The following is a 25,262-nucleotide window of genomic DNA, read 5'->3' as shown; positions in this document are numbered from 1 at the left end:
TAGGCTGGTTAAAGGTAGTGCTACTGCTCCAGACGTGTTTCTAGCTGGTACAAAGGGGATTCATCACTTCCTCAATATGACTGACTCGGACCATGCAATCCTCCAAGGCTAATAAGCCAGTGTGCTGTGTCGGCGATATCGCCGGGAGCTTGCAGTCAGAGACGCTGCTCCACTGGGAAATAACGGAGGCGCCGAGGTTCAGGGTGTAAAGGCTGCACGTCTCCGATGCGTGATGAAAAACATATTAAAGAAATGCAATCAGTGCGCTGCATGCAGAGCTATATGAATATATCCAAAGGTACTTCTACAAAACTTACACACAGTGAGACATGTCTAATATTCAAACAGGAGCTGACCACTGCAGTCGGCAGGGGTTTATTTTGATAATTGTCATGTAATTCCGTATTCTCCACCTTCTTCTGCCTCTTATCCGGGGTCGGGTCACAGGCAGGCAGCATTCGGAGCAAGGAAGCCCAAACTTCCTGATCCACTCAAACCTCCTCCAGCTCCTCCCGGGGGATCCCGAGGTGTTCCCAGGCCAGAGTGGAGACATCATCTCTCCAGCCAGTCCTGGGTCTTCCCCGGGGTCTCCTCCCGGTAGGACATTCCCGGAACACCTCCCCCAGGGAGTCCTCTGGATGTGGAGGAGCAGCGGCTCCACCCCGAGCTCCTCCCAGATGACCCAACTCCTCACCCTGTCTCTAAGGGTGTGTCCAGCCACCCTGCGGAGGAAACTCATCTCAGCCGCTTGTATCCGCGATCTCAGCCTTTCGGTCATGACCCAAAGCTGGTGACCATAGTTGAGGGTGGGAACGTAGATCCATCGGTAAATCCAGAGCTTCGTCTTGTGACTCAGCTCCCTCTTCACCACGACGCTCCGATACAGCGACCGCATCACTGCTGCCGCTGCACCAACCCCTCTATCAATCTCACGCTCCCCTTTTCCCTCACGCGAGAACAAGACCCCAAGATACTTAAACTCCACCACTTGGGGCAAGAACTCTCCACCGACCCGGAGAGAGCAAACCACCTTATTCCGGTCGAGAACCATGGCCTCAGACTTGGAGGTGCTGATCCTCATCCCAGCCGCTTCACACACGGCTGCAAACCGCCCCAGCGCATGCTGAAGGTCGATCCGATGAGGCCAGCAGAACAACATGGATTCTGTGGTTCTGTAATTCAGTATCAGGTCGTATAATCCATCTATCATGAAGCAGCTCTTATGTAACAATGAACGTTGTTTCTTTAAACGCCCCTCAGAAACATCAGACATGATCCAGTGTGTAGTGTGAAGGTAGACCATGTAGTTTAACACAGAGACGGAGCTGTGTCGCTCGCCAACAGTCGGAGCTGCAGAGATCCACTCTTCATCTGTGACCCACATAGTGCCGAGACACCAGGCGGAGCTCCGGCGCGTGACTCCGCCGGTGCAGCAGCAGCAGCGGCGGCGGCGGCGGCAGCAGCGCTGAGCGGGGAGACGGCTCCGGCTCCTGCAGCGCCTGGACGCCTCTTCTGCTTCCGAAGCCATCGCGGCGCACGAGCGGAGGCGGCGGCAGACGGACTGACGACGGCAAAGTAAGTGGCTCGAGACGCGCGGGGATCACGACAGCCGCGCGCGACCCAAGTCACGGCCACGTCCGTTACCGTAACACGTCGCAAAAGTTCGGAAGATTTCGGCGCCAACTTCAGCTAACGACCAGCTAACGCGTTGAAATGATTCCCATGAGCTCCGTGTGTGTAAACATGTTCCGATGAGGGAAGTTACTGCCACAAACAAACCTCTTGTTCATATCAGCCAGGAATGAACCATGATAAAGTGAGTAGACTTTAAACTCGATTTGACCCTGGAATGGTCTCCGAATGTTCAGCCTGAACAACACCATCATTTACGTTAATGAGCGCCTAGTTAGCTCAGTAATAGTTACGTAATAATGTGTGTTCCCCAGTCTAAAGTGTTACCAAACAGAGTCCCCTTTAACCTTCCAACCTACTGCAATAATGCCAAGTTTCTGTCCCCCCCCCCTAAAACAAAACACGCTGTTGGTGTGGCCCGTTTCTGTTCATGACCGTGAAAGGTTCAAGACTCTAAAGTTAGGAGTGACTTTTAATCCGGGTCACCGAGTCGAAGGTCAAACACAACCTTCACTCACCAACAACATCCCCAGGTCCAAGTCTCAAGCCGATCGGTTGTGGTTTGCAACAGTCAGTTGGTTTGCTTTTCTGGAATGAAGCGATGAACTCGTCACCAAATACCTGCTCAACTGACCCACTTGCAGTTCCTGCAGACGTCCGTGGCAGGAATCAGACTTGTGACGTATTAAACCGTGATCTCGTACGGTTAGTAATACAATGTACCCAGCTGGCTCTTGTGGCTACATTCACAAAACATGTCTGAATTTGTTTTACATTCTTCACGCAGAACATGGATTGAATTGCTTGAATCATTTTTTGCAGGGAAATAAAAGAAAACTGAGCTCTCACAGAAGCAAAGCAGCAAAACTGAAACGCTTGGCCGATATACATTTGAATGCAGCTACGCTATCTTTGCTACCAGCCACCAATCGTGACGGTTGCTATGCAACACTCACGAGCTCACATGGTCTTGCATCACTTGTCTGCAATGAATTACTTTCTTTTTACCAATTTCACTGGGTCTGCTGTGTGTGGCAACGTGTCGGGAAGATAAGCAGCAGAGTGGAGACAGTTTAAGAAGAATAAACCTTGTTTATAAATAGGTTGACACTTTTGAGTTTATGCCAGTCTGACTGAATACTGACCCGTTACTTTAAGCTCTTAATAGTAGTGCAACTTTATGATTTAGATTGATCATGATGCGTCACCGTCACATTAATAATCATGATGTAGTTCCAAGTTACATTCTACTCCTCTTTTCGTCAGCCATACCACCGAAGACGAAACCGAGGACAACAATGTGGCCGACTCTGAGTTCATGTTTCACAACTCAACCTTTGAGCAATATCAGTGGTGGAACCACACCAGTCTGTCCCTGCAGGATTTCTGGACTTTGATTTTTGCGGCATTTTCTCTTTTTAATGCGGTGAAAGTGGAGATCATTTATGGTTCTGGAACAACATGATGGGAAATAAGGAGCTTTGCAAAAGAGCTTGTGAGAAACTAGTGCCAGTTACCAAATATGCTTTATTTGCCCGATAAACAAATGCAGATGCTAAATAAAAACTGGTGCTAAAATAAGTCAGGCTCAAACAGTAGCTGCTGATGTGTCCCACAGGGTGGTGAGGGATGTAGAGGCTCAGAAACAGCCTGGAGAGAGATGGAGCTGGAGGGCGGCCATGTTGGTTTATAGTGTTGGGCTGACGCTGCACTAGTCACTTCCCTCTATTCTACAGTTCCATCATGGGGATTTGGACGTTTAGGGTTCAGGATCCTTCACGTCCGAGTCGCCACCCTTGGTGCCAAGATTTGTGGGACAAAGTGAGCGTTTGGCGTCACACGTGACTTCAACAAGGAGGGAGGGAATATGGTGGCGCACATGCCGTGTGGGGCCAAAGGAGGCTCAAGCGTTGGGTGGAATTGGCGGGAAAGTCCCGGCTGTTGAACATAACCGCAGCACCTTGCAGAAGAGATGAGTTGGAATTGCGTTCCAATTTACTATCGCAACATCGCCATCTGCTGGAGGGAGTGAGGAGTTAGTTCTTGTGCAAGTTTTCCGTGAACGTGAATTAGACTGTGACCTTAACGGAATGATGCATTATGCTATTGCAAGAGCAGTGGGCGATGGTTCTGATCCAGAGTGAATATTATGACATCTCATCATCGTTTGTCAGGAGGGTTTTCTAGGGCGACACAGAGAGGAACGATGATTGATGATGATGGATTCTTTGTTAGGATCCTCCTGACAGTCATGACAGTGAATATAAAGACCATCCAGGCCGTTTGCTGAAAGGTCACTCAGTCAATATTCGCCACGTCGTGCTGTCGACGTTTGGTGCGTGTGCTGCCACAGCACAGTGCTGCAGGAGAAGAATGGCATTTATTCCTCGTCCCTCTGGTCCCCTGAGGGCCAATTGTCACTCTCGTCTGCTCGGAAAGTCCACAGTTGGAAACTTCTACCGTGCTTTTGGTTGAGCAGCTCCAGTCAAGGCAGGATACAGATGATATTTGTATTTGCACTTCTTTGTTTTTGGAGCGTGTATTTGGAGAGGCGGTGATGATGCTGTGAGAGTGTGTGCGCACTTCACCTAGAAGGTAGTCATGGGCTTATGAGGCCTTGCAAAACTGTGGCACTCTCTGCTCCAACACCCTCGGACAGATCGTTTTAAACCCTGAACACGTATTTCCGAGTCACATTCTCAGAGCGATGACACATGTATCATGAAGCTTCTGCAGCAGGGGTCGGGAACCAATGGCTCACAAGTCCGATCTGGCTCTTTGGTGGCTACCGAATCTGACATCAGAGGTGGAGAAACCGTCACGTCTGACAGCACTTTCGCTGACTTCACACCAGTTTAGCCATCCAGTTCGGCCGCTATTCATATTACCATAGCATGTGAGGTGCCGTCACTCTAACAAGCTCCGTCACTTCCATGACATCCCATGATCCTCTGCAGCCCAGTCAAACACTCCCACGGGTTGATCACCAGAAGACCGAGCCTCATCACACCTGACCAACTCCTCCCACTTCCCTTCTGTTCCCGGAGCTGCGCAGCCATGTTGTAGTGACCAACCTCGGTGATCTGCTGACTGGACTGAAGATAATGGGGTCGAGGAACAACGTGACCCCAGAGAACCTCTTTTCTCCATTGTCACCACTGACCTTCTCCTCTGGCTCCTTCTTCCTTCCCCGCAAAATACATGTCTGAGACCTTTCCATTTCTCTTCCATAAACGTGCCCTCACCAAATATCCAGTTTTCTAACTTGAGGGTTTGGTCCTTCAGATCTCACCTCAACATGTCACCTGAAACGTCTTCCCTTGTGGACTGAACACGTCCCCTAATATGGTTTATTTATTATTCTAACAGGCAATATATTTCGAATACCATCCAAACGTAACCCATTTTCTCCCAATTCCGGGAAGAATTAACACCCATCCAGCGTCTGACTTCAATCACGGAAAACAGCCAGAGGAAATTCTGGACTGCCTCCACACGAGACTGAAATTGCTATGATAATGTTTGAAATTAGAAAGCGCACAGTGATAAAATCCCAAATCTATTCTCTGCATTTCACTGTGCCATAGTTGTCTGTGTATAGCTGCAGGCCACAGTTATGTGGAGCAGCTCAGTCGTAGCAAGAAAGTCGGTGCATCATTTGCACATTTTTTTTTTAAACACACAAGCCACTTGGCATAAATTATTTACTGCGTTTTATGTCAAGGAACATTTTGGGGCTCTGAGTGTTGCGCAGCTACCCATTGTAATGAACTCTTTGTTCGAGGGGTGGTGGGATCAGCTGTTTTTGAAAATGAAACCGCGTTATGAACCATGATGTCATCTTTCGACTGGCAGGATGTGAAGGGGGCCCACACTATAATCGGGCAGTTTCTGTCACCTTCAACATTTGTGGCCAAAAATCTTCATGTGGGACGGAGGGAGAGAGCCGATCGTTCCCGACCTGAACCGTGACGTGGAACGGAGCCATTCAAGGTGTGATCCAACACAGAAACAAGCACCCTGTCAGTCTCTTCACAGGTCCGGGCGCCATTCAGTACCGAGTTTTTTGCGAAACCTCCATCACCTGTTGCACCTTCATGTTGCGAGTTTTGTTTGCGTTTGTGAGGTTCCCACCTCATTTTAACTCGCAAGATTTCTGGCTTAGAAGACATGACTGTGGGTCAGTGGGGAGCAAAGTTTTTATCACCACGTGAGGGTCTCTGATGTGTGTGGCTTCCTTAACTTAACTGTGAGGGGCTTTGTCTGACATGACTGTAGACAACTTGAGCCTGCTGTCTTACTGCAGTGTGAACTTGGTGAATAAAGTCCACCCACACTGTGTTGCTCTACTGAGCTACTGACTGTCTGGCAGTCAGATCCAAACTGTGGCCCCCGGCCCCTCGACCTGAGTGACAGAGGTTATGGAGGAGAAAACATTTAGTTCTTATTCGAGAAGAAATGCATTGCAGCTCTAAGGTTCATTGATTTCATTGTTATTCGGCTCAAAACTCTTGTAACTACCAGGACTGACGATTCTACAAGTCAAACAGATGATGTTCATATCTATAGTACGGATGCTATATACAGGATTTTTGCTGTTGATACCCATCACATGGATCGACAGTAAATTTGTAGTCAAAATGATGAATGTGGACATGAACCATTAAATCATTTTAATTCAGACATTTTTAAAAACCTCTTCAAGGAGGCAAAAAAGAGAAACTTTGCAGAATGCAGCAACTACGGTCAAAAGGACCCAAATGAAAAACATGTAGTTCGGTGGTAGACGTCACAGGTGAATCTCAAGAGACTTACCTACACACACTTTTAATGCAGTGCTCTCCGTTTAAGAGAAACATTTAACAGAAACACTTTCATGGCCCTTTAACAGTTTCATGCTGACGAACGCTGCACCTGACTCAAACAGTGATGGATCCAGTTGATTCTGTCTGAGTAAACGACACCTGAGAAAGGCTGCTCATCGGTCGTTGTGGTCAGCAATGACAAGTAGCGATTGGCATTCACCCATCACGCTGATCATGATCGGAGCATCCCTAATGTAGAGCTAAGACTTTATTATATGATTCGTTTCTTGCTTTATAATGAAGTGTCCCTTCCCAAGCTCCCAAGCAGTTGTGTGGGTTTTGGGCTTGGGCCATTGATATTAGCATCATTGCCTGGTGGAAGTGAAGCTCGGCTGTGCCCGTTTTGTCTGGTGTAGAAAGGAGAGCTGGGAGCCGAGGTCCCGCTCGGCCTCTGTAGGGATTCCCATCTGCCTCTGACACGGCGACTGACATCTCCAGCATGAAACTGCCAGCAGTGTCACGCCGTGATTGACGCCTGACAGCTCTTGCTTCTATGCATTCATATCCATTTCCTGTACATCCAGACACCAGTTGAATTGTTTGTGTGCTTCAGGGCTCAACTCGGTAAAAAAAAAAAAAAGCCAATGAATTTCAAATGTATTCAAATGAGTTCCTGCTGTATCTGTAACTTAATGAGTCAGTGTCACTGTCAGCAAATATGCTGTGGGAAAGATGAATGGCCTTCCTGTGCAGTGGCAGGGTCAGAGGGCTGAGAAGTTGCAGGGATCAGCTGGCACTCGCCAACTGATTCAGGATGTCCTTCAACAGCAACGGGAGTCAGTGCTGGTGGGCTGTTGAATATCATGGCAATTCTCGCATGGTGGGGTGAAATGAAAGAAGCGGTCTGGAGTCGTAACATTGGCTTTTATATTCATTGACTCTTCCATCAAACGACTTCTAAACATCCGTCAAGTGTTGCACCAGAATGGATGGATGAATCCGACACTGGGGAGGGGCGTTGGAAACCGGTTCCTATTCAGAGGCGGTCCAACATGGTCAGATTCCATGGTTGGGAAACGGTTCCCCACTGTGAAGTCCGACTCCGCTGGCCGCGTCACTGCCGTCGGCTGCAGCTGATCACGCGGATGGAGGAGTTGGAGCGGTGACAGATGGTCCAGCGCTTCTTGAGGCTTTGTTTTGTTTGCAGAGACGCTTTAAGTTTCGAAGCTTTTTTTTCCCCTCGTTTATTTAATAGTTTAAAGCCCGTGTGCTTTAAACCCACCAGTGTCATACGAAGACACTCAGCACGAGCTCCAGTAGATCTTACTTCCATTTCAATGCCACCACGACTCACTCTCCCTCTATGGTCTTGTAATTACTTATAAGGCCACAGGGATTATAGTGTCCCCAACTCCCATCAGTAATTGAGCCTCTGCTAGATCTAAGCCTGTAGCTCGACTCTCCATTCTCTCCCAGAAGCCCATTAAGCTTCCATTCCTTCATTAGCTCCTATGCAATATCCTCCACCGCTAACTTGGCCTTGCTCCCTCTTCTCCAGGCTTCATCCCTGCCACAGCAGATCAGCTCACTCTGGTTTCACTCCCCCTATGGAACGGCGAGCAGCACCGCTGTGGCCTGAATCCAAGAGTGACATGGCGTGCATGTCCCTGTGGAGCCCTGCCATGACCACGCATGCTTCCCCCTTTGCATTTTCATATGCATTAGTGTTTGCTGAAGTGCCTGACTCTATTTCTGTCTCGCCGCCGGCAAGGAAACATGCTAAACATTCTGATGAGATGCTTTGTGGCTCCCAGTGTTTCCAATGGAAACTACAGTCCTGTGCAGACCAGAACAAATGTCGGTGTGTGTACGCTGGAGACATACGGTCGGTTGGTCGTGTGGCGACGCAGGAGCTTGAGATCTGAAATCCTTTAACAGCAGCATGGTGAAAAGGCCTTTTGATTTTGGCAACATTAGCTCAGTGGCCTTAGGGACGGGCCATAAGTGATGGTCCACCATATCCCGCCAGACTCAACCGCCATGTGACAATTCTGCATCTCACCATAAAGTGGATAAACCTGCGGATCACTGGCTGCATTGGACCTGCACACGTGAACATGAGGAGACGGTGACGGCGCCGCGCTCTCCAGCTCCGCGGCGTGTGACAGTTGTGGAGAGTGTGGTGGACTTTGCTTCACCATGGTAGTTTGAAAGTGATCCAGGGAACCTGGACACTGGATCCCTGTTTATTTGATGAGCTGGAGTATGAGTGACATCTTCAATAAGGCCATGGAAAACAAGCATTTTAGGAGAGAGAATTGTGACAAGGTTTTTCACCACACAAGACAAAGGACTGACAGTTTGGATCATGACCTGGAGAATAGACTCGGACTCCATGATCATTTCTTCACGACTTCTAATATTTCTGTTCAAGATAGAGCTAGTCAATAATTATTTAACAAGATACAAAAATATACAACAAAAGGCATCACCGAACCAAGAGAAAGAATGCAAGAAGAGTCTGTAACAGGAGAGCAAACACACAATGAACAATAAAACAAAGTCAACTATCGTGGTCGTCAAAAGAAACGCAGGAGTGGGGAGTAACAGATGCAGAGAGAAAACCAAGAAGCCACGCGGAGCAGGGAGAACAAAGGGAGTGAAAACAAAGAGTCAGAACACTCAGGGTTTAGAAATAGCTGAACAGAAGATAACTTAAACAACAGATAAACGTACAACAGCAGAGAAGCACAAGCGCATCAGATTAACAGTTGGAGCACAGGAGTTGATCTGGCCGGTGTTTTTAAACTTGGAAGATTAGGGGTTGATTGGCTCCAGCTGTGTGCCACAGGAACAGGAAGACAGGAGGGAGGAAGCCAAACGGCAGTCAAATGACCAAAATAAAAGCAGAATCATGACAATTTCTTCAGCAGCATCTAGGAACTGTGTCCAGACTGCTCCATAGTTCAAGAGACACAGCAGACAGACAGACAGACGGCTCCATTGAAGCCCTAAATAAAGCTGGCAGAGCAGCCTGTCAGACACCAGCGGCTTCTACCAGAGACCTGAAACATTGAGTTGCTCATCTCTGCACTGCAGACTTCACTCTTCTATTGAGACGTCAACAAACCATGGTGTTGGAGACAAACTCCACTCCTGAGTTCCATCATCAAACGGTTTCAAGAGAAACCTTGTCACAGTTCTCTCTCTCCTAAAATGCTTGTTTTCCATGGCCTTATTGAAGATGTCACTCAGACTTTGAGGCTTTAGAATTTGTTGATGGTCCCTAACTGATGTGAGCGTGTGTCTGCGATCAGTGAACCCAAATAGACAGATGGCTATAAAGACAGATATTCAGCTGACGCCTGGTCGGTTCAACTGTGTGGGCTTAATATTCTATCAACGATGGTGACGTCACTGAATGATCACTCTGCTCTGTTGACTCTGTTTCGCTAAACAAGTCAGCCAGTTGCTGCTTCCTTGCTGGTGAGCGCCTCCGGCTGTTAGCAGGCTCTTGCTCAACAGTTCAGGAGGTGACAGTGCCACCTATTGTTGTCAAGGTGACGGTGCTCAATGGTCAGATTCCCTCCATGCTGCATGTAGACGCTGGGCTTCATCGACTCACTGTTGTGTCCACTGAGAGAGAGAGAGATACCAGAGTTGGTGAAGCTCAGCATCAATTGTTGTAAACAAAGATCCTGAAACGGAAGTCTGATTCCTCTACTGCAGGCATTTACTCCCAGATTTCCCTGCGTCCTGCTCACGCTTCCGTTTTGGGCCACACGGGGACTGTGGGGTTTGAGTTGTTTGTTTCAGATGACAGACAAGAGCGTGGCCAACTGCTCCGCGAGTGCCGCTGCCAACGTTCAGCCCCAAGTGATTTAGTTTCAGCTCGCTCTTTCCAGGACCTGCAGCTTTGGCTGGCAGCGCAGTTTTTCATCTTCACCAACGGAGACACGGGAACAGCTGGACTGGAGCGCTGGCCACACTCCTCTCCTGTGGAATATGGAAATGACAGCCAGGCAGCTGCGGCGCCGTGGCAAGCAAACTGTCATGTTCTGTTTCTCCTGTGCTTTTATTTTGTTATTTCGTGTGTCCTTTCCTTTTCCTTGTTTCCCTTCAGCTTCATGGCAGCGCAGCTGGAGCTCGTCTGATGATCAAGCCTTCACTGATTCAAACACTTGGGTCCCAGTCTGTGCTGCCTGATGGTTGTTGTGTCCTCACGGTAATACTGTCCCGACCCTGGCTCCGCTGGTGTTTCTGATTATTCTAAATTCTGTGTGCGCTTGATTTCCTTTTCAGCCACCTCCTTAGTTCTCGTTCTTCCACTATCTCTTTCTGTTTCTCTCTCTTCCTTTCATATAATCTTCCCGTGTGTGAGTGCTTGGTTGTCTCTCTTTTCATTCATCGATGAAAGTAGTTTTCCTCGTGAGTTTTCTCCTCCACGTAGCGCTGTAAGTTAATCGGACCTCGCAAGCTTATCTCTGAGCGTGTTTGTGTTCTCCTGGTTTTATAGGCTTGATTCTGATTCGCCTCTCCTTTGTTCCAGATTCTTCCCCAGTCCCTACGTGTAGTTTGTGTTCTGGTTCCGGCGACTTCCGTTCCATGTTATTGTTCGTCTGTCTGTATTCATCGTGATTAAATTCTTTCATTTAACCTCGTCTCCGTGCCTTCTGTAGGCCTGCAATGACTCGCACCTGGGTCCATCCTCAAGCAGCCATGACTCCAACCAAGGCTCTGAGAGAGAAGCAGGTCATTTGCCTGCACCATTGTTGCAGCAACATTAGCTCAGCATTGTTACTTCCCACTGTAGAATCTCCTCGCAGAGGGTGATTAATGACAGTAGATGTGCTGATGCGTGGGGAAACCATGAATCTGCGGAGCGTTCCTTGTTGCCCTCCGAGGACGAGAGGCTCTCTCTCTCTCTCTCTCTCTCTCTCTCTCTCTCTCTCTCTCTTCTTCTGGCCTATTGATCACGAGGGCAGGTTTGGGCTCAGAGCAAATTGTTGGCAGAGCAAATCTCCACAGCTCAGAGTCTTCTCTGCTGTCGGCATCTTCTCCTAATCCTGTCTGGAAGGGTCGGCGCCGAGTATCCAGGTGACTCGCGGCTACATCTAATCTGGGCAGCAGGATGTCTGCAGGGACCCTCGGCACTGAGGTGCAGATTCGGTTGGCTGAGCGAAGCTGAGCCGGGGACGTGACGGCCAGGAAGGCTCAGCGCGTTCACTGTGAAATGTACTTTATGTTCACACTGCAGAGAAGAACTCTTGTTACGAGCTGTGTAAATGTCATGAAGCAGCTATTGTGTTGGGCTGAGGCAGAAGGGAAAGACCTGTTGCCTGCTGCTACAACTGAAATAATTCACCTGTTCGAGCGCAGACACCGACTCTGGTGCAGCTGTAGGAGTTCAGATGAGAACGGCCTTGTCTTTTTGGCACGGTAGACTGCAGTTTAGTCCATCGTGGACAACCTTAGAAAACTATCCAAACTACCCTGTTAATGAAGGACCTCTGCTCTTGTTTAAATATTCCACCACCCACTTGAGCCTCCTTTGGCCCCGCCCCTCTCCGCAGCATGCGCGGCACCATATTCCCTCCCTCCTTGTTGAAGTCACGTGCGAGGCCAAACCCTCACATTGTCCCACAAATCTTGGCACCAAGTGTGGCGACTCGGACGTGACGGATCCTGAATCCTAAACGTCCAAATCCCCATGATGGAACTGTAGAATAGAGGGAAGTCAGAAGTGCAGCGTCAGCCCAACACTATAAACCAACATGGCCAACCTCCAGCTCCATCTCTCTCCAGGCTGTTTCTGAGCCTCTACATCAACAGAGCAGCAGCTACTGTTGGAATGAGCCGCTCACACACACCTGTACCTCTCAGACTCCGCCCCCATCCAGACCTCTGTCAGGCTCCGCCCTCATGAGGAGCTCCGGAACTAAACAACCAACGTCATAAACAGGATGGACTTATGTTAGCATCAGTTTTCATTCAGTATCTACATTTATTTATTTAGTGTGTTTTTTGCACTTGAAACACCGTGTGCGACAGCCATGCACATGCTGTCAGTGGAAGTCTGCAGCTATGTTTGAAGCTTTGAACGGCGTCTCTTGCTCAAAAGACGGCACACCGTGAGAATCCTGAGGCTTTCTCTCGAAATGAGCCAAATGTCATGTGTCTACGGTTTGAGCAGGATGGCCAGTTGGAAACAAGTAACCGCTATTGCCGCGCTTCTGCGATGCAAATTCAGAAAGTGCTACAGTAATTCTGAGCACATTTTACCAGAGGACAAGTGTGACTACAACACTGGAGATTTCCGTGTTTCTGCGCTGCACTGTTTGGCCATGATCGCAGTTTAGAAGCTCCAACACAACCTCTGCTCTGCTCCCACTCTTACCAGCTTGATAACTTCTCGATTTTTGCCAAATCTCAGGTTTTTTGAGAACGATTTGTGGGCAAATGATACAACTTGGCTCTGATCTTTTTTAGGGCGACAGAGGACGAGTGCGGCCAAAGTTTGGGGGAGCTGTGAGCCGTTGAAATACAGTCAAATTTCAGAAGTGGTGACTCCTCTTCCCATTCATTTTCAATGGGAAAAAATGGTCATAATAAATGGATCATAAAATGAAGAAACGGCTTCCTTCCTCTGCATAAAAGGACATGGAGCTTGACTCGCTGGTCTGTGGTGGTAAAGGTCCCCTGCTGTGGCTGACGTCTGTTTTCTCCACGTTTGAAGGACGGGTACCAACCCAGCAGTCGCTGGAGACTCACTTTTTCCTGGATACAGATTAGCTGAAGCGAGGCTGAGCGGATTTTATCAGCCCAGTGAGGCGGAAGCGCTGGATGAATTTAGAAATGGTGGAAACCAGGCCGGTGTGAAAGACGGTTAGAGCTCCCGCGGCCACACACACCTTTTCCCTCGCCCGCTCCTACATGAGGCGAGGAGGTTTGGGTGAGCCTCAGTCCAGCCTTGCTTCCACTCTGAGAGCGGATATGATCCCAATGGGATTATTTCCATCCAGTGGACTTCTGGGGTTTGATCCTCAGAGGGTGGCAAATGTGAGCGTGTGGCGGACCGTACACCTGTGTGTCACATGATCACCAGGGCCAGAAGGGCAACCAAAACAAGTCAAAAATCATTTTATGCAGGAGGACCATGGTTGTAACAGTCTGAACAAAGTGAGCCGCTGGATTTGATCTGTTGCCAAAGCATCAGAAAATGCTTGGTGGGATGAAGATGAATGGATGGAGGAAGCTACTGAAGCTTCTGTTCAAATCCAATTTCAACATGCAAGACCGACTCGAAAGAAGGATGAGAGGGTTCTGGCGCAGTTTTGATGAGTTCAAAGCTGAGTGCAGGTTAAAAATGAAGGCAGTATTTCAAGCTGCAGTCGGATGGAAGGCTGTGCTACTTTCATCACTGATTTATCGGCTCGTGGTGGTGATCGACGTGGAGGTAAACGGAACTCATTTCATCATCTGCTGGGTTCCAGTGGAACCAGTGCTCTGTGTGAGACACCTGAGGGTCTGAGAGACTGTTGTGTCCAACACATGAACATGGATTTATTGTGATTTATTTTGTCTATCGCCCATAATCTGAAACGAAGGAAAAGTGCAAACATTCAAACTATAAGAGTCAAAAATGGACCCTTGTCCAGGTGAAGGAAATACTTGAAGTCCAGGTGAAAAACCTGTGAACATGCACCCGATGAAGATCTGGAGGTGTGAAAAATGTATTGAAATAAAAGTGAAAAATGCACATCAACAACTAACTTGCGTCTGAACTGAGGTTTTTACAGTGAAAGAGCAATGGACGTGTGTCGAAGGTTGTGGTTCTGCTCTCTGTGACGTAGCGAGTCCCTCATCATGATGATGCTCTGGTTTGAAGTTACACTGGACCGAGAGCAGTCCCCACCCTCTGACTGATGTGAGGTGCACAGAGAAGCCTGTGACTGTATCAATAGCACATGTTCTGCTGTCACTCGACTCGCGACGCGCTCGAGTCGTGCTGAATTGCTTCAGAACCTCTCGCGCTTCTTGTTACTATCTCCATCCGTTGCTGTGGTAACAGCCTGAGAAGCTGCATGCAAACCAAGTGGAAGTGTGATGTTCCATCCTAAGCAGCATCAAAGCTGCTGACAGACGCTCCACAAACGTGTGGTCTGGCACCAGAGTGTGGTGTTCAAAATGAGGAAAGAAGGGCAAAATCTGACGCGTCTGCCGTCACGCTGTCACCTGTGCTGGCGCCTCTCAGGCAGCTTGCTACGGATCGTAGCGGCTCTTATCTGCAGGACCTAACACCCAGTCAGGGAAGTTCAAAGTGTGACTTTCCACAGCACAAACTGGAGATGTTTGATCCTGCAGAACAGCCTGCACACCTCTGCCCCCAGAGGAGATTGGCTGTGGGCGTCCACTGGTGGTCAGCGTGCTCGAGGTCTCCGTGTGGCCGTGGCCCTCGTCTGTACCTCTGTCCCGTCCATTTGCCACATTGTGTGGCTGCATGCGATTCTCCAGAATATTCTGCCGAACATCTGCCACTCCTTGCTCCAGTGACACTTCCTCCTGCCTCCCCACCTCAGATCTCAGCACCTGGCTGTCCCTCACATCTGCGGTCATTCTCCTCCTGCAGTCTGCATGTTTGTCTCTCCTTGTGCTGAGAAGTTACAGCCCACACATCTGACGGCGTCTAAAACAATTCCGCACAATCCACCAGAGAACATTAGTTTTCAGAACAGCCTCCATAATAAGTGTTTTAATTCTCCTCTCCTGACCTAAATTTTCTTGAGCTCTTGTCTCCGCTGTGCAATTTCTTCCTGCCCCATGCTGCCTCTCTGCTGGATTTTCCTTCTTGCCCCATGCTGGCTTTCTGCTGCAAGTTACTCTTTGTTTCTTCAGAAGACTTCATAATTCCTTCTTCCTTTTGGTGAGAGCTGAGATTCTTCAGTCTCTCCAGCGGATGGTGACGTTGTGATCACGCCTATGGCGGTGACTATTCCAACCAATCCCAGGGAGCTCTGCGCGGTGCAAGAATTTTGTCCAATCACCGCGACATTCCCTTCAACTCCACCACTCATTCCAGTCTCCTTTGGCCCCGCCCCTCTCCTCAGCATGTGCAGCACCATATTCCCTCCCTTTGTTGAAGTCACGTGCGACACCAAACACCCACATTGTCCCACAAATCTTGGCACCAAGGGTGGCGACTCGGACGTGAAGGATCCTAAACGTCCAAATCCCCATGATGGAACTGTAGAATAGAGGGAAGTGACTATACGAACACTATAAACCAACATGGCCGACCTGCAGCTCCATCTCTCTCCAGGCTGTTTCTGAGCCTCTACATCAACAGAGCAGCAGCTACTGTTGGAATGAGCCGCTCACACACACCTGTACCTCTCAGACTCCGCCCCCATCCAGACCTCCATCAGGCTTCGCCCTTGTGAGGTGCTCCGGAAATAAACAGCCCTGTCAGTCCAGAAACACGGAACAGGATCATAAATAGCATCATAGGGTAAAAACTATCACTAGTTTTTTCGAAGCTCATTTACAAAGCTCCTTATTTCTCGTCATGTTGTTCCAGAACCATAAATGACACCACTTTCTATTTCTTTTTTTTTTTTTTTAAATCTGAGGCCACCTCTGGTATTTTTTTGGCTGCAGCAATTGAAACAACTTCAACAGCAACTGGAAAATAGCCTACTGGAAAAAAACTGGTAAGGTATTCTACTGGACGTTGTCCTTACTTCCCGATAAGGAACAAATGTCCTTGACTCAACAGCACATTCTCAAGGCATCAACCAGCGACTACATGAAGTGCAGTGTTGACTGTAGGATGTGATCAAGACTGCCATACGTCAGCACGTTCTTATCTTCCACGTTCTAATGCCGCTGCATTGACTGAAAGTATTGGGTTTGACATGTGAATGTGTTGCGCTTCTCTTCCCGATGGATCATTTGGTGACTTGACATGAGTTGCATGGATCAATGGAACGTGAGGAAAAACAAAGGAATCCCGCATCATCATGGTTGAAATAACCGCTTTAACAATGAGGTGACAGCAACGGCCCCACCTGGTGAGACACGCTCTGCGGCGGAAACGTCCCCTCAGCAAACACGGAGAGACAATGATTTGCCAAGGCTTTATTAGCAGAGAGAGGCCGATTTGCGCAACACCCCTGTCAGAAACCTGTCGGGTCGTCCTGCGGCTCAACACTTCTCCGTCTTCAGACGGCTTCTCTTGTCCCTCCATTGCTCGGTGCATTGGTCTTGACCCTCCTGTTTTCCAAATGAGCCACAGAAACTCCTGCATCTGTCACCTCGGTGTGAAACTGTTGTCTCTATCAAGGCTGTATTTTTCATTTGGCTCTTAAAGCAGCAGATGTTGGCTTCCTCCGTCTGTTTTTCATAAATTAGGTTAATTGTCTTTCAAAGTGGAGTCGCAGTGATGCCACTCTGTGATGCGGCGATATGAAATCAACAATCACTTCACGACGGCGCCGTGAATAAATCAAGCTTTACGTTGTTGCGAGAGGCTCCCTGCGCCACGGAAGCGCTGGCTCATTAAAAGTTTGCAGTTGGAGGCCTGCTGATTGTAGATGATGTGAGGCCTCACTGTGGAGCTCAAGCTGTTCAAGCACTTCAATTAGAAAAAGGGGGGAAAACAAGTGATGAACCAAATCAGATACAGATTGCAATTAATGCGATCTTTGCGCCGGACCGACAGCGAGGCGCTAACAAGCGCGCGCCCGCCCGCCCACCGGGGTCAGCTCTGATGAGAACATTTCTATTGGTGCCCTGGTTCTCCTGTGAACGTCGGCTCCAGCAGGCTCGGCTCTGAGCCCCTTCCTCTTTGCCATGGTGATGGACAGGTTGAGGTTTGACAAGAGCCCCTTGGACCATGATGTTTGCTGATGACATGGGGATCTGTGGTGAGAGCAGGGAGCCAGTGGAAGATCAGCTAGAGAGGTGGAGCTTTGCCTTAGAAAGGAGAGGAATGAAGGTCGGCCGCAGTACGACAGAAGCCATGAGTGTGAATGAGATGGAGCCAAGTGGACAGGTGAAGTTACAGGATGCAGAGATAAAGAAGGTGAGGGGTTTGAAGTACTGAGGCTCAACTGTCCAGGGCCATGGAGAGTGTGAGGAAGAGGAGAAAAGTGTCAGGTGTGATGTGTGACAAAAGGATGAAAGGGAAAGTGTCCAAAAGGCTGGTGAGGCCAGCAACGTTGTATGGTCTGGAAACAGTGGCACTGAGGAGAAGACAGGAGGCAGAGCTGGAGGTAGCAGAGATGAAGATGCTGAGCTTCTCTCTGGGAGTGAGAGCAGGATGATGATAGGATCAGAGGGACAGCACATGTGCTCAGGTGTTTAGCAGACCAAGTCAGAGAGGCTGGATGGAGATGGTTTGGACATGGACAGAGGAGAGAGAGAGACATTACAATGGTAGATGGAGATGTTGAGATGTTGGAACTGCCAGGCAGAAGGAAGGCCAAAGAGGAGGAGGAGGAGGAGGAGGAGGAGGACGACGACATTAGGTTTGAGAGAAGAGGAAGCAGAGATGGAGGAAGATGGTCACCGTGAGGGGAGAAGCCCAAAGAGGAAGAAGAATGTTAAAGCTGTGAATCCCCCTCAGTCCCACCTACCGTTGCCATGGCAATCTCTCTCAAAGTCCTCACTCTGTTGGACTTCCCCTGGACGAGCTTGTCAGAGGTGTGACAGTCAAGCGTCTGCTAGAGAACCGCGTCACAGGACAGAAGAGTGGCGACAGGCACCGCAGACACAGGCGACGCCGTTCTACTGTACTGGTCCAGTTTCTCCCGTCATTGACCCCAGCGATCCCCTGTTTACCAAGGTCTAGTTGAGTGCTCCCATGTCAATGACAAAACTTCCACCCACTTACCTCGTTGGAGGCAGGGAAGTGGGTTACATGCAGGAAAGAGCGCTCCTGAGGGACAGATCCAAAAACAATTGGAAAAAACAAGGATGATAGAGAAGCAAAGCTGAGCATAAAAAGATACTGCGTTCCCCTGCTGCTGATTTTATTCAGGGAGTGACGCGGTGATTTCATCATCCTAAACCAAAATATCAGGTTGGAATTTGCTACATAGACCAAAACAACTGCCGTGTTGTCGTCGACCCGAGAGCAAATCAGGACCAAGACTGTGCCGAAACTGACTTAGGACCAAGACTCTGAGGGGCCGAGAGCGAGTCCAAGTCGGAGCCCGAACTGAAGACAGGACACGATCGTTCCACCAGGCTGGAGATGGTGGATAGAGAGGGCTGTGTTTCTAGAAATGCTGAGCACTGGGTCCAGCACAGACAGTTGCAGCAGAAATCGCTTCAGTTGCTTTGTTGAAGAACTGGCTTGCAGCTCACAGAGTGATGCCTTCAGGGACGTGGGAATTCTGCATCTCTGCTGCACTGAAATAATGATAGCAACTTGAGTTGAGGCTTTTCCAAAATGTGTCATTTTAAAGCTCAACTTCTGGAGCGTTCCATTATGAAACTCATGCCACAATATTCATTGGCATGATATTGCAGTGCACCGCTTCTTGTTGAAGTTTATCTGCAATTTATTCAATTCATTTCAAAAGCAAATGTGATGGAGAAACAACCAACGAGGTCTGCGTTATCAGCTTGTCAATAGATGCTGTTATTGTTTGTCTCTCCATCTTTCATCCTTCACTTGAATGAACGTGCAGAGGATGGAATGAAGCTGTATCAACGTCCTCAGTTCACACGTCTGAGCCACTTCTCCTCCTCCAGCTGTGTTTTAATTGAATGCTCCCCTGCACATAGCACCTCTGAATCCATTCTCACCTTCTGTCTTGTCCAGGACCCGGTGTAAGACGCGCTCCCCCACACCTCCAGGGAGATGAGCTCAGTCTGGCCTCTGACTAATCCAGCACCGCTGCCACTGACTCGAGCTTCTACCGTCCCATAGAGCACCGCTTCGTCCCCTGAGGGCTTGTCCTCTCACAGCTACCTCCTCAGATCAGCCCCCTCCTCTGCTCCTGGAAGACGCTCCGCCAGCATGGCGGCGCCGGCGGCCCATGAGTTCCACTGGCAGAGTTTGGCTCGGCTGTCAAGCGGACGGGTCTACCACACCCTGTCTGAGGTGGGGGGGCAGATGTACATGCTGGGGGGATGCGACGCGGCAGGGAGACCCTGCGCCTCCCTGGATCTCTACTCCCCAGAGGTAGGTTGAGGACGGGCGGTGAGGAATTTCAAGACGGTTCTGGGAATATCGCATGTTTACAATCAGTGTTTGGTATAACACGTGGAACTAGTAAATACTTTGAGTGATTTTTTATTTTTTAATTTTCATGAACTTATTTATGTATTTATTTTGAGAGTGGGGGGTTAAAATACTGGTCCCTTTTTCATGTCATCAAGAGGCAGGCAAAGTTCTATGGACATTTGGTTCAAGTGCTTCACATGCCTCATGATCTGGTCTGCACAGTTCTGGCACCGACACACACTCTGGACTGAAGCATAAACAGTGTGAAATCAGCATGAACTCTATCGTCTCCAGACTTTGTTCTCTTGTATCACAGCTCTAAATCGGTGTAAATCTGCGTCCGAGAACCGAGCCTTTGTGAGGTCACTGGAGGTGGATCAGGTCAAAAAGCTCCTGAGCTTCAGGATGAGAGGAGAAATGGTGATGATGTTCTCATGGAGCCAGTTAGCATGGAAGCCTGTTCTTCTCACCAGAAGATGAAAAGTGTCAGCTGAAGCCAGTTGAAAGAATGAGGGACAAGTGTTGGGCTGAAGGTTTGCAGGTTTGGAAAGCGACTGCACATGCCCAGGGTTTTCCAGCGTAAACAAGCCACGATAGCAAGAAAAACAGAAACATGGGTGAGGAGGCGTCAACACTGGACCCATTCAGTCCCACCGTTGACCCAAACGCATGACATGTTCTGTCTGAAGAGAGTTTGACATCAGCGTTCAGTGTTGAGCCGTTCAGGCACTTCATCCTCTCACAATAGGCCCAGTTGTGCCTTCCACAACCACGTGGTTGGAATCAAAACAAGCTTGTGGTTCACATGAAGCTGCTCTCCTTCCTCATGATTGGCTTATATTGCTGCTACTTCCACTGCAGTGCACAGTGCACCGGTGTTTGCTGCCTCCAGTGACACCACTAGATGGCACCGGCGTTTGACCAACTGATAAGAACCTGGTCAGAATCCCACTGGATTTCATGGTAGGAGATGGAAACCAAATTCTACTGAGTTCATCGTAGTACCGGGAATAAAACACAGATTGGCTGGTATCTGTAATGACACTAAGATCAATACGTTTCCCTCAAATCTCGACTTCTCTCACTCATGTGCATCCATGTTGTGACCCACGTGTATTGATTTTTGCATACACAGGATGAAACCTCAGTATTTCTTCTTTCTGATGGATGTATTGGTTGAGTGGCTGTCGGTGACCTTTTAAGTTGCGGTAACAATTATCATCTCTCTCCCTCTGTGTCCTGCAGATAAGCGCCATGAACTCGGCTGATAATAAAGTAGATTTCATTGATGGTTAATCCTCCAGATAAGCAGCTGCTGGAGCCACTTGTGCCTGAACCTGCTGTGTTGTTCTGACATGTGTTGCGTTTCGATTGTCATGTTCATCCATCGGCTGCTTTGATCCGACCAAGGGCGACCGCTGGATCGCCTTGCCCCCCATGCCGACCCCTCGCGCTGGGGCTGCCGTGGCCGTGCTGGGGAAGCAGCTCCTGGTGGTGGGCGGTGTGGCAGAGGACCAGAGCCCCACGAAGGTGGTGGAGATGTACAACACAGAGGAAGGCAGGTGGAGGAAGAGGAGCGCTCTGAGGGAGGCGCTGATGGGCGTGTCCATCACTGTCAAAGGTACCGATGATGAGGTGATGAATTCATGCTCTCACTTTGGTGTTGATCTTTCCTTTGTCACGTCGTTTCATTCAAAGTTTCACGGTGCTGATGCCGACGCACCACATGGGGCCCTTCCTCTTGGCTCCTGGAATGACAGTTGGTGTTGCTGTGTCCTCTTTGCCCCAGTGGAGGGCCTTCAGAACGGTGTTCCTGACGTGTAAATCCTCAAGCTGGTGTTTCGCCAGCAGCTTTATGGATAGAAGATGTCTCCATCCCTAATGTCAGCCTGGTGTTCAGGGGCAAAGCTGAGCGGTGTGTGACCCCGTATGACCTCATATACAGCACCGCAGCGAGCAGTCCTGCGTCTCCGGGGCACAGCCTCCTCATGCTTCGCTCCTTGACGTAATTGGGCCGCAATTGCTGCGTTGATGAAAACAAGCTTTGGATGACACAAGATTCCTTTCCCCCAGTATCTTGTTTGTTTAGCTTTGGGTTCGTCCCAGGAGTTCAGCTTTATTGCTGGACCTTCTTTCTAAAGAGCTTCGACGCTTGACTGGACACCGTCCATCAGAATCAGGATCGAATTACTTCATTGATCTGGAGGATCAATGATCGTTACAGAAACTCCTACTCGTGGTAAATGGGGGCTATAGGAAAGAGAATATAACATGACAGAATTCCCTGTGATGTAACAGGCGGCTAATGGAAACACAGATGGGTTGAACACACAGCTTTAGAAGAACCGGAAACTTCAACACTGAGTGCAGAGTTGAGATCACACTTAGCGCTGAAGCGTCGCCATGACGACGGTCGGAACCGGACGCGCTTGATGCTTGGCACCGTGGACGACTAAGACGTGATCAAATAAAGAGGAGACGTGAGAGACAAGGGTCAGAAAGTCAAAAACATTTCCTCTGTGATTTCTGTGATCCACGGAGTCAGTGCTGTCGCCGCTGATAATGGAGGATTGTGTTGCCAGATCTTTCTCTGCACTTTGAGAATGGGGATTTTTTTCAATAGTCTTGCAGAGTTGATCTCCTGATCCGGGGCACATCTTGTATTAAAAAAAATTTTTGCATCATGTCGATTAGAAGCGAAAATCCTGTTTTTCAATTGGCCACCGTTGAACGTTCCCCACCTGTAACGGCGTCTGCGCTCCTGCTCTTCCCATGTGGCCGGACCGCCCGTCTTTCCTCCCTCCACTCTCTGCAGCGCTGCAGCAACCATGATGTCGATGAAGCCAAATGAAAAGAAATATTGGATTTTTAAATGGATAGTCCGTCACCTCATTGACGGAATGATGACACATTTATCGACGCCGGACGACACGTCCCCCGATAATGTATCAGACAATGAACTTTAGGTAATGAGTTTTACTTCACCGGGGAATGAATACAAAGTGTTTGAGAAAGTTTTGGTCGGTAAATACATTGCAAACGGATGAAGTCTGGTTCTGCATCCCTGCAGCTCTGTGCTTCTTCCGACAGGTGATGAATTTTATTTTCCCAAAGCCTCTCACCCACGTCGCCTCCCCTGCAGTGAGCCAGACTTGCAGCGCTTGTGCGTCTCTTCTTCCGCCCCGTGATGTGTCCTGAAGGCCTCGTGCGTCACGTGAACCGAAGCTCAGAGTTGGTCCCTGACCTGTGCGTCTCTGACTGCAGACAACCGGGCGCTGGCCGTGGGGGGCATGGGTGGCGACCTGCTCCCTCGGAACATCCTCCAGCAGTACGACCTACGGAAGGATGTGTGGGCCCTGCTGCCGCCCATGCCGACGCCGCGGTACGACGTCAACTCTCACCTGTGGGACAGCAAGCTCTATGTTGCCGGTACGATCCAAGTTATGAAATAAAATAATGGAGAACTTGGCGCTCAAACCACTGTGAGGGAAACCTGGTCCACACCACTGATTAACCACAGGGCCGGGGCCATGAGCGCCCCCTAGAGGGCCGCTAGAAGTTTAGATACATACGATAGACGCACTGGTTTCATCCATGAGTGGTGGCAGTAGTGAGTCACTGAATTGACATGTCATCCTTAAAATCCTTGAAAATGAAAGTGATGGCGCCCCCTACAGTAAAAACCTGTTGGAGCAGGTTTTAGAACTAATCCGTTTTATGGTGATACTTTCATTTACACTTATCTTCTTTAGAGTTTGTTTCTGAAAGTTTTCTTTTTAGATATTTAGTCGTTCTTTATTATAGTTATTTTATTGAGAATGTTATTCATGACATCGAGGTTTTCCAATGTTCTCAAGAGAACATGACTTGCACCTGGTTCTGCTGCTGGTTGGATGTCATTTCACAAGGTTTTGGTTTGTTTACATGTATATGGTTATTGAATACAAATGAAATGCTGCTGAGAACGGCTTCCTTTAAGCTCCATTCAGAACAGATGCAACATGTGGGATTCATGTGCCATTAACCTCCAGCGAACTCCGCCTCAGTGCGATGAATTGAAATGAAACGTTTGAATGTACTGACAGCTCGAGTTCAAACTACTCAAGGGCTGATCTACCAGTCATTTCCCAGCGACCCTCACAGCTCACTTGCCTCTGAGATGAATCCATTCAAATTCAGGTGACGGAAAACCTGCACTTCTTTGACAGCCAGTGACAGTTTTTCTAATGTGGCAGTCATATAATTGGAGCATGTTGTGTGTGGTCCACGTAAGCCAACAACTCATGGCACTCATAGCGTCAAAGTCAAGAAGCAGGTTTTAAGCATATTTTCCAAAGATGTTTGTCTTCCTGAACATTATTGAATTTTTATACATTGAAGCCTACAGCCTTAAGACTGTGGAGGATGAAGGACCGACCCTGAGGGAAGTTGCCAAAACCAGATAGAAACCAAGAGTCTTTAAAAAAAGTTTGCTCAAGTAAATATACTTGTGTTCATTCATCACTTTTGAAGTGTTGGAACATGTCACCCCGCAGGAGGCCGTCAGTGCAAGCGCCCCCTGAAGGCCTTTGAGATGTACGACAGCGAGACGCGCTCCTGGACCACGCTGCCCTCGATGTCCTGCAGGCGCTCGTACGCCGGAGTGATATGGGAGCCGTCCGGCCGTCTCTGCCTGCTGGGGGGGCTCCGGCAGGGAGGGGGCCACCAGAGCTCCAAGTTCACCAAGAACGTCAACATTTTTGACGCCAACCAAGGTAACGGCAGCAGACGCACCGACCTCAGCCTCCCTGACCAAACTGTGGTGTGGTCCCAGACAGCTTGGCATGTTATGGGTTTCTCTTCACTATTATTACCAACCATAACTGTTGCAGAAGTCACTTACATAAATAATAAGTTGTATCACCACTTCTTTTTCTTTTTCATCTCCTTTCTCTCTGGGCTTCTCCCTTCAGTGGTGGCCACAGCGGATCATCCTCCTCCATCTCCCCCTGTCCTCTGCTTCCTCTTCTCTCAAACCTCATGTCCTCCTTCACCACCTCCATCATGTGGCCTTCCTCTCCACCTTCTGCCTGGCAGTTCCAACATCTCAACATCTTCATCTACCACTGTACTGGCTCTCTCTCTCTCTCTCTCTCTCCTCTGTCCATGTCCAAACCATCTCCATCCAGCCTCTCTGACTTGGTCTCCTAAACACCTGAGCACATGTGCTGTCCCTCTGATCCTCTCATCATCCTGCTCTCACTCCCAGAGAGAAGCTCAGCATCTTCATCTCTGCTACCTCCAGCTCTGCCTCCTGTCTTCTCCTCAGTGCCACTGTTTCCAGACCATACAACGTTGCTGGCCTCACCAGCCTTCTGGACACTTTCCCTCTCATCCTTTTGTCACACATCACACCTGACACTTTTCTCCAATGATTCCATCCTGCCTGCAGCCGCTTCTTCACCTCCCTCTCACACTCTCCATGGCCCTGGACAGTTGAGCCTCAGTACTTCAAACCCCTCACCTTCTTTATCTCTGCATCCTGTAACTTCACCTGTCCACTCGGCTCCCTCTCGGGATATGGTGTACCATAAGTCCCTGGTGTAAACAGA

General features: G+C 49.0%; 1 protein-coding gene across 3 annotated transcripts in view; it reads left to right on the top strand.

The window, feature by feature from the left end:
• The first annotated feature begins 1,155 nt into the window (after positions 1–1,155).
• Positions 1,156–25,262, top strand: part of klhdc8a (kelch domain containing 8A) — a 37,981-nt gene continuing 13,874 nt past the window's right edge. The window contains exons 1-5 of one of the 3 annotated variants that reach the window (XM_053867533.1): positions 1,156–1,575; positions 19,267–19,629; positions 21,082–21,306; positions 22,936–23,053; positions 24,207–24,425. In XM_053867533.1, the coding sequence (XP_053723508.1) occupies positions 19,465–19,629; positions 21,082–21,306; positions 22,936–23,053; positions 24,207–24,425 (727 nt within the window). In that variant the 5' untranslated portion in view covers positions 1,156–1,575; positions 19,267–19,464. Of the gene's footprint in view, positions 1,576–19,266; positions 19,630–21,081; positions 21,307–22,935; positions 23,101–24,206; positions 24,426–25,262 lie in introns of all 3 variants that reach the window. The other 2 variants (XM_053867532.1, XM_053867534.1) reach the window with 2 other exon arrangements.

The sequence above is a fragment of the Synchiropus splendidus genome, chromosome 6 (assembly GCF_027744825.2).
Source record: "Synchiropus splendidus isolate RoL2022-P1 chromosome 6, RoL_Sspl_1.0, whole genome shotgun sequence".
Taxonomy (NCBI): Eukaryota; Metazoa; Chordata; class Actinopteri; order Syngnathiformes; family Callionymidae; genus Synchiropus; species Synchiropus splendidus.
Note: the sequence above shows the minus strand (reverse complement) of the source record. Positions and strands in the feature narration are given on the sequence as shown.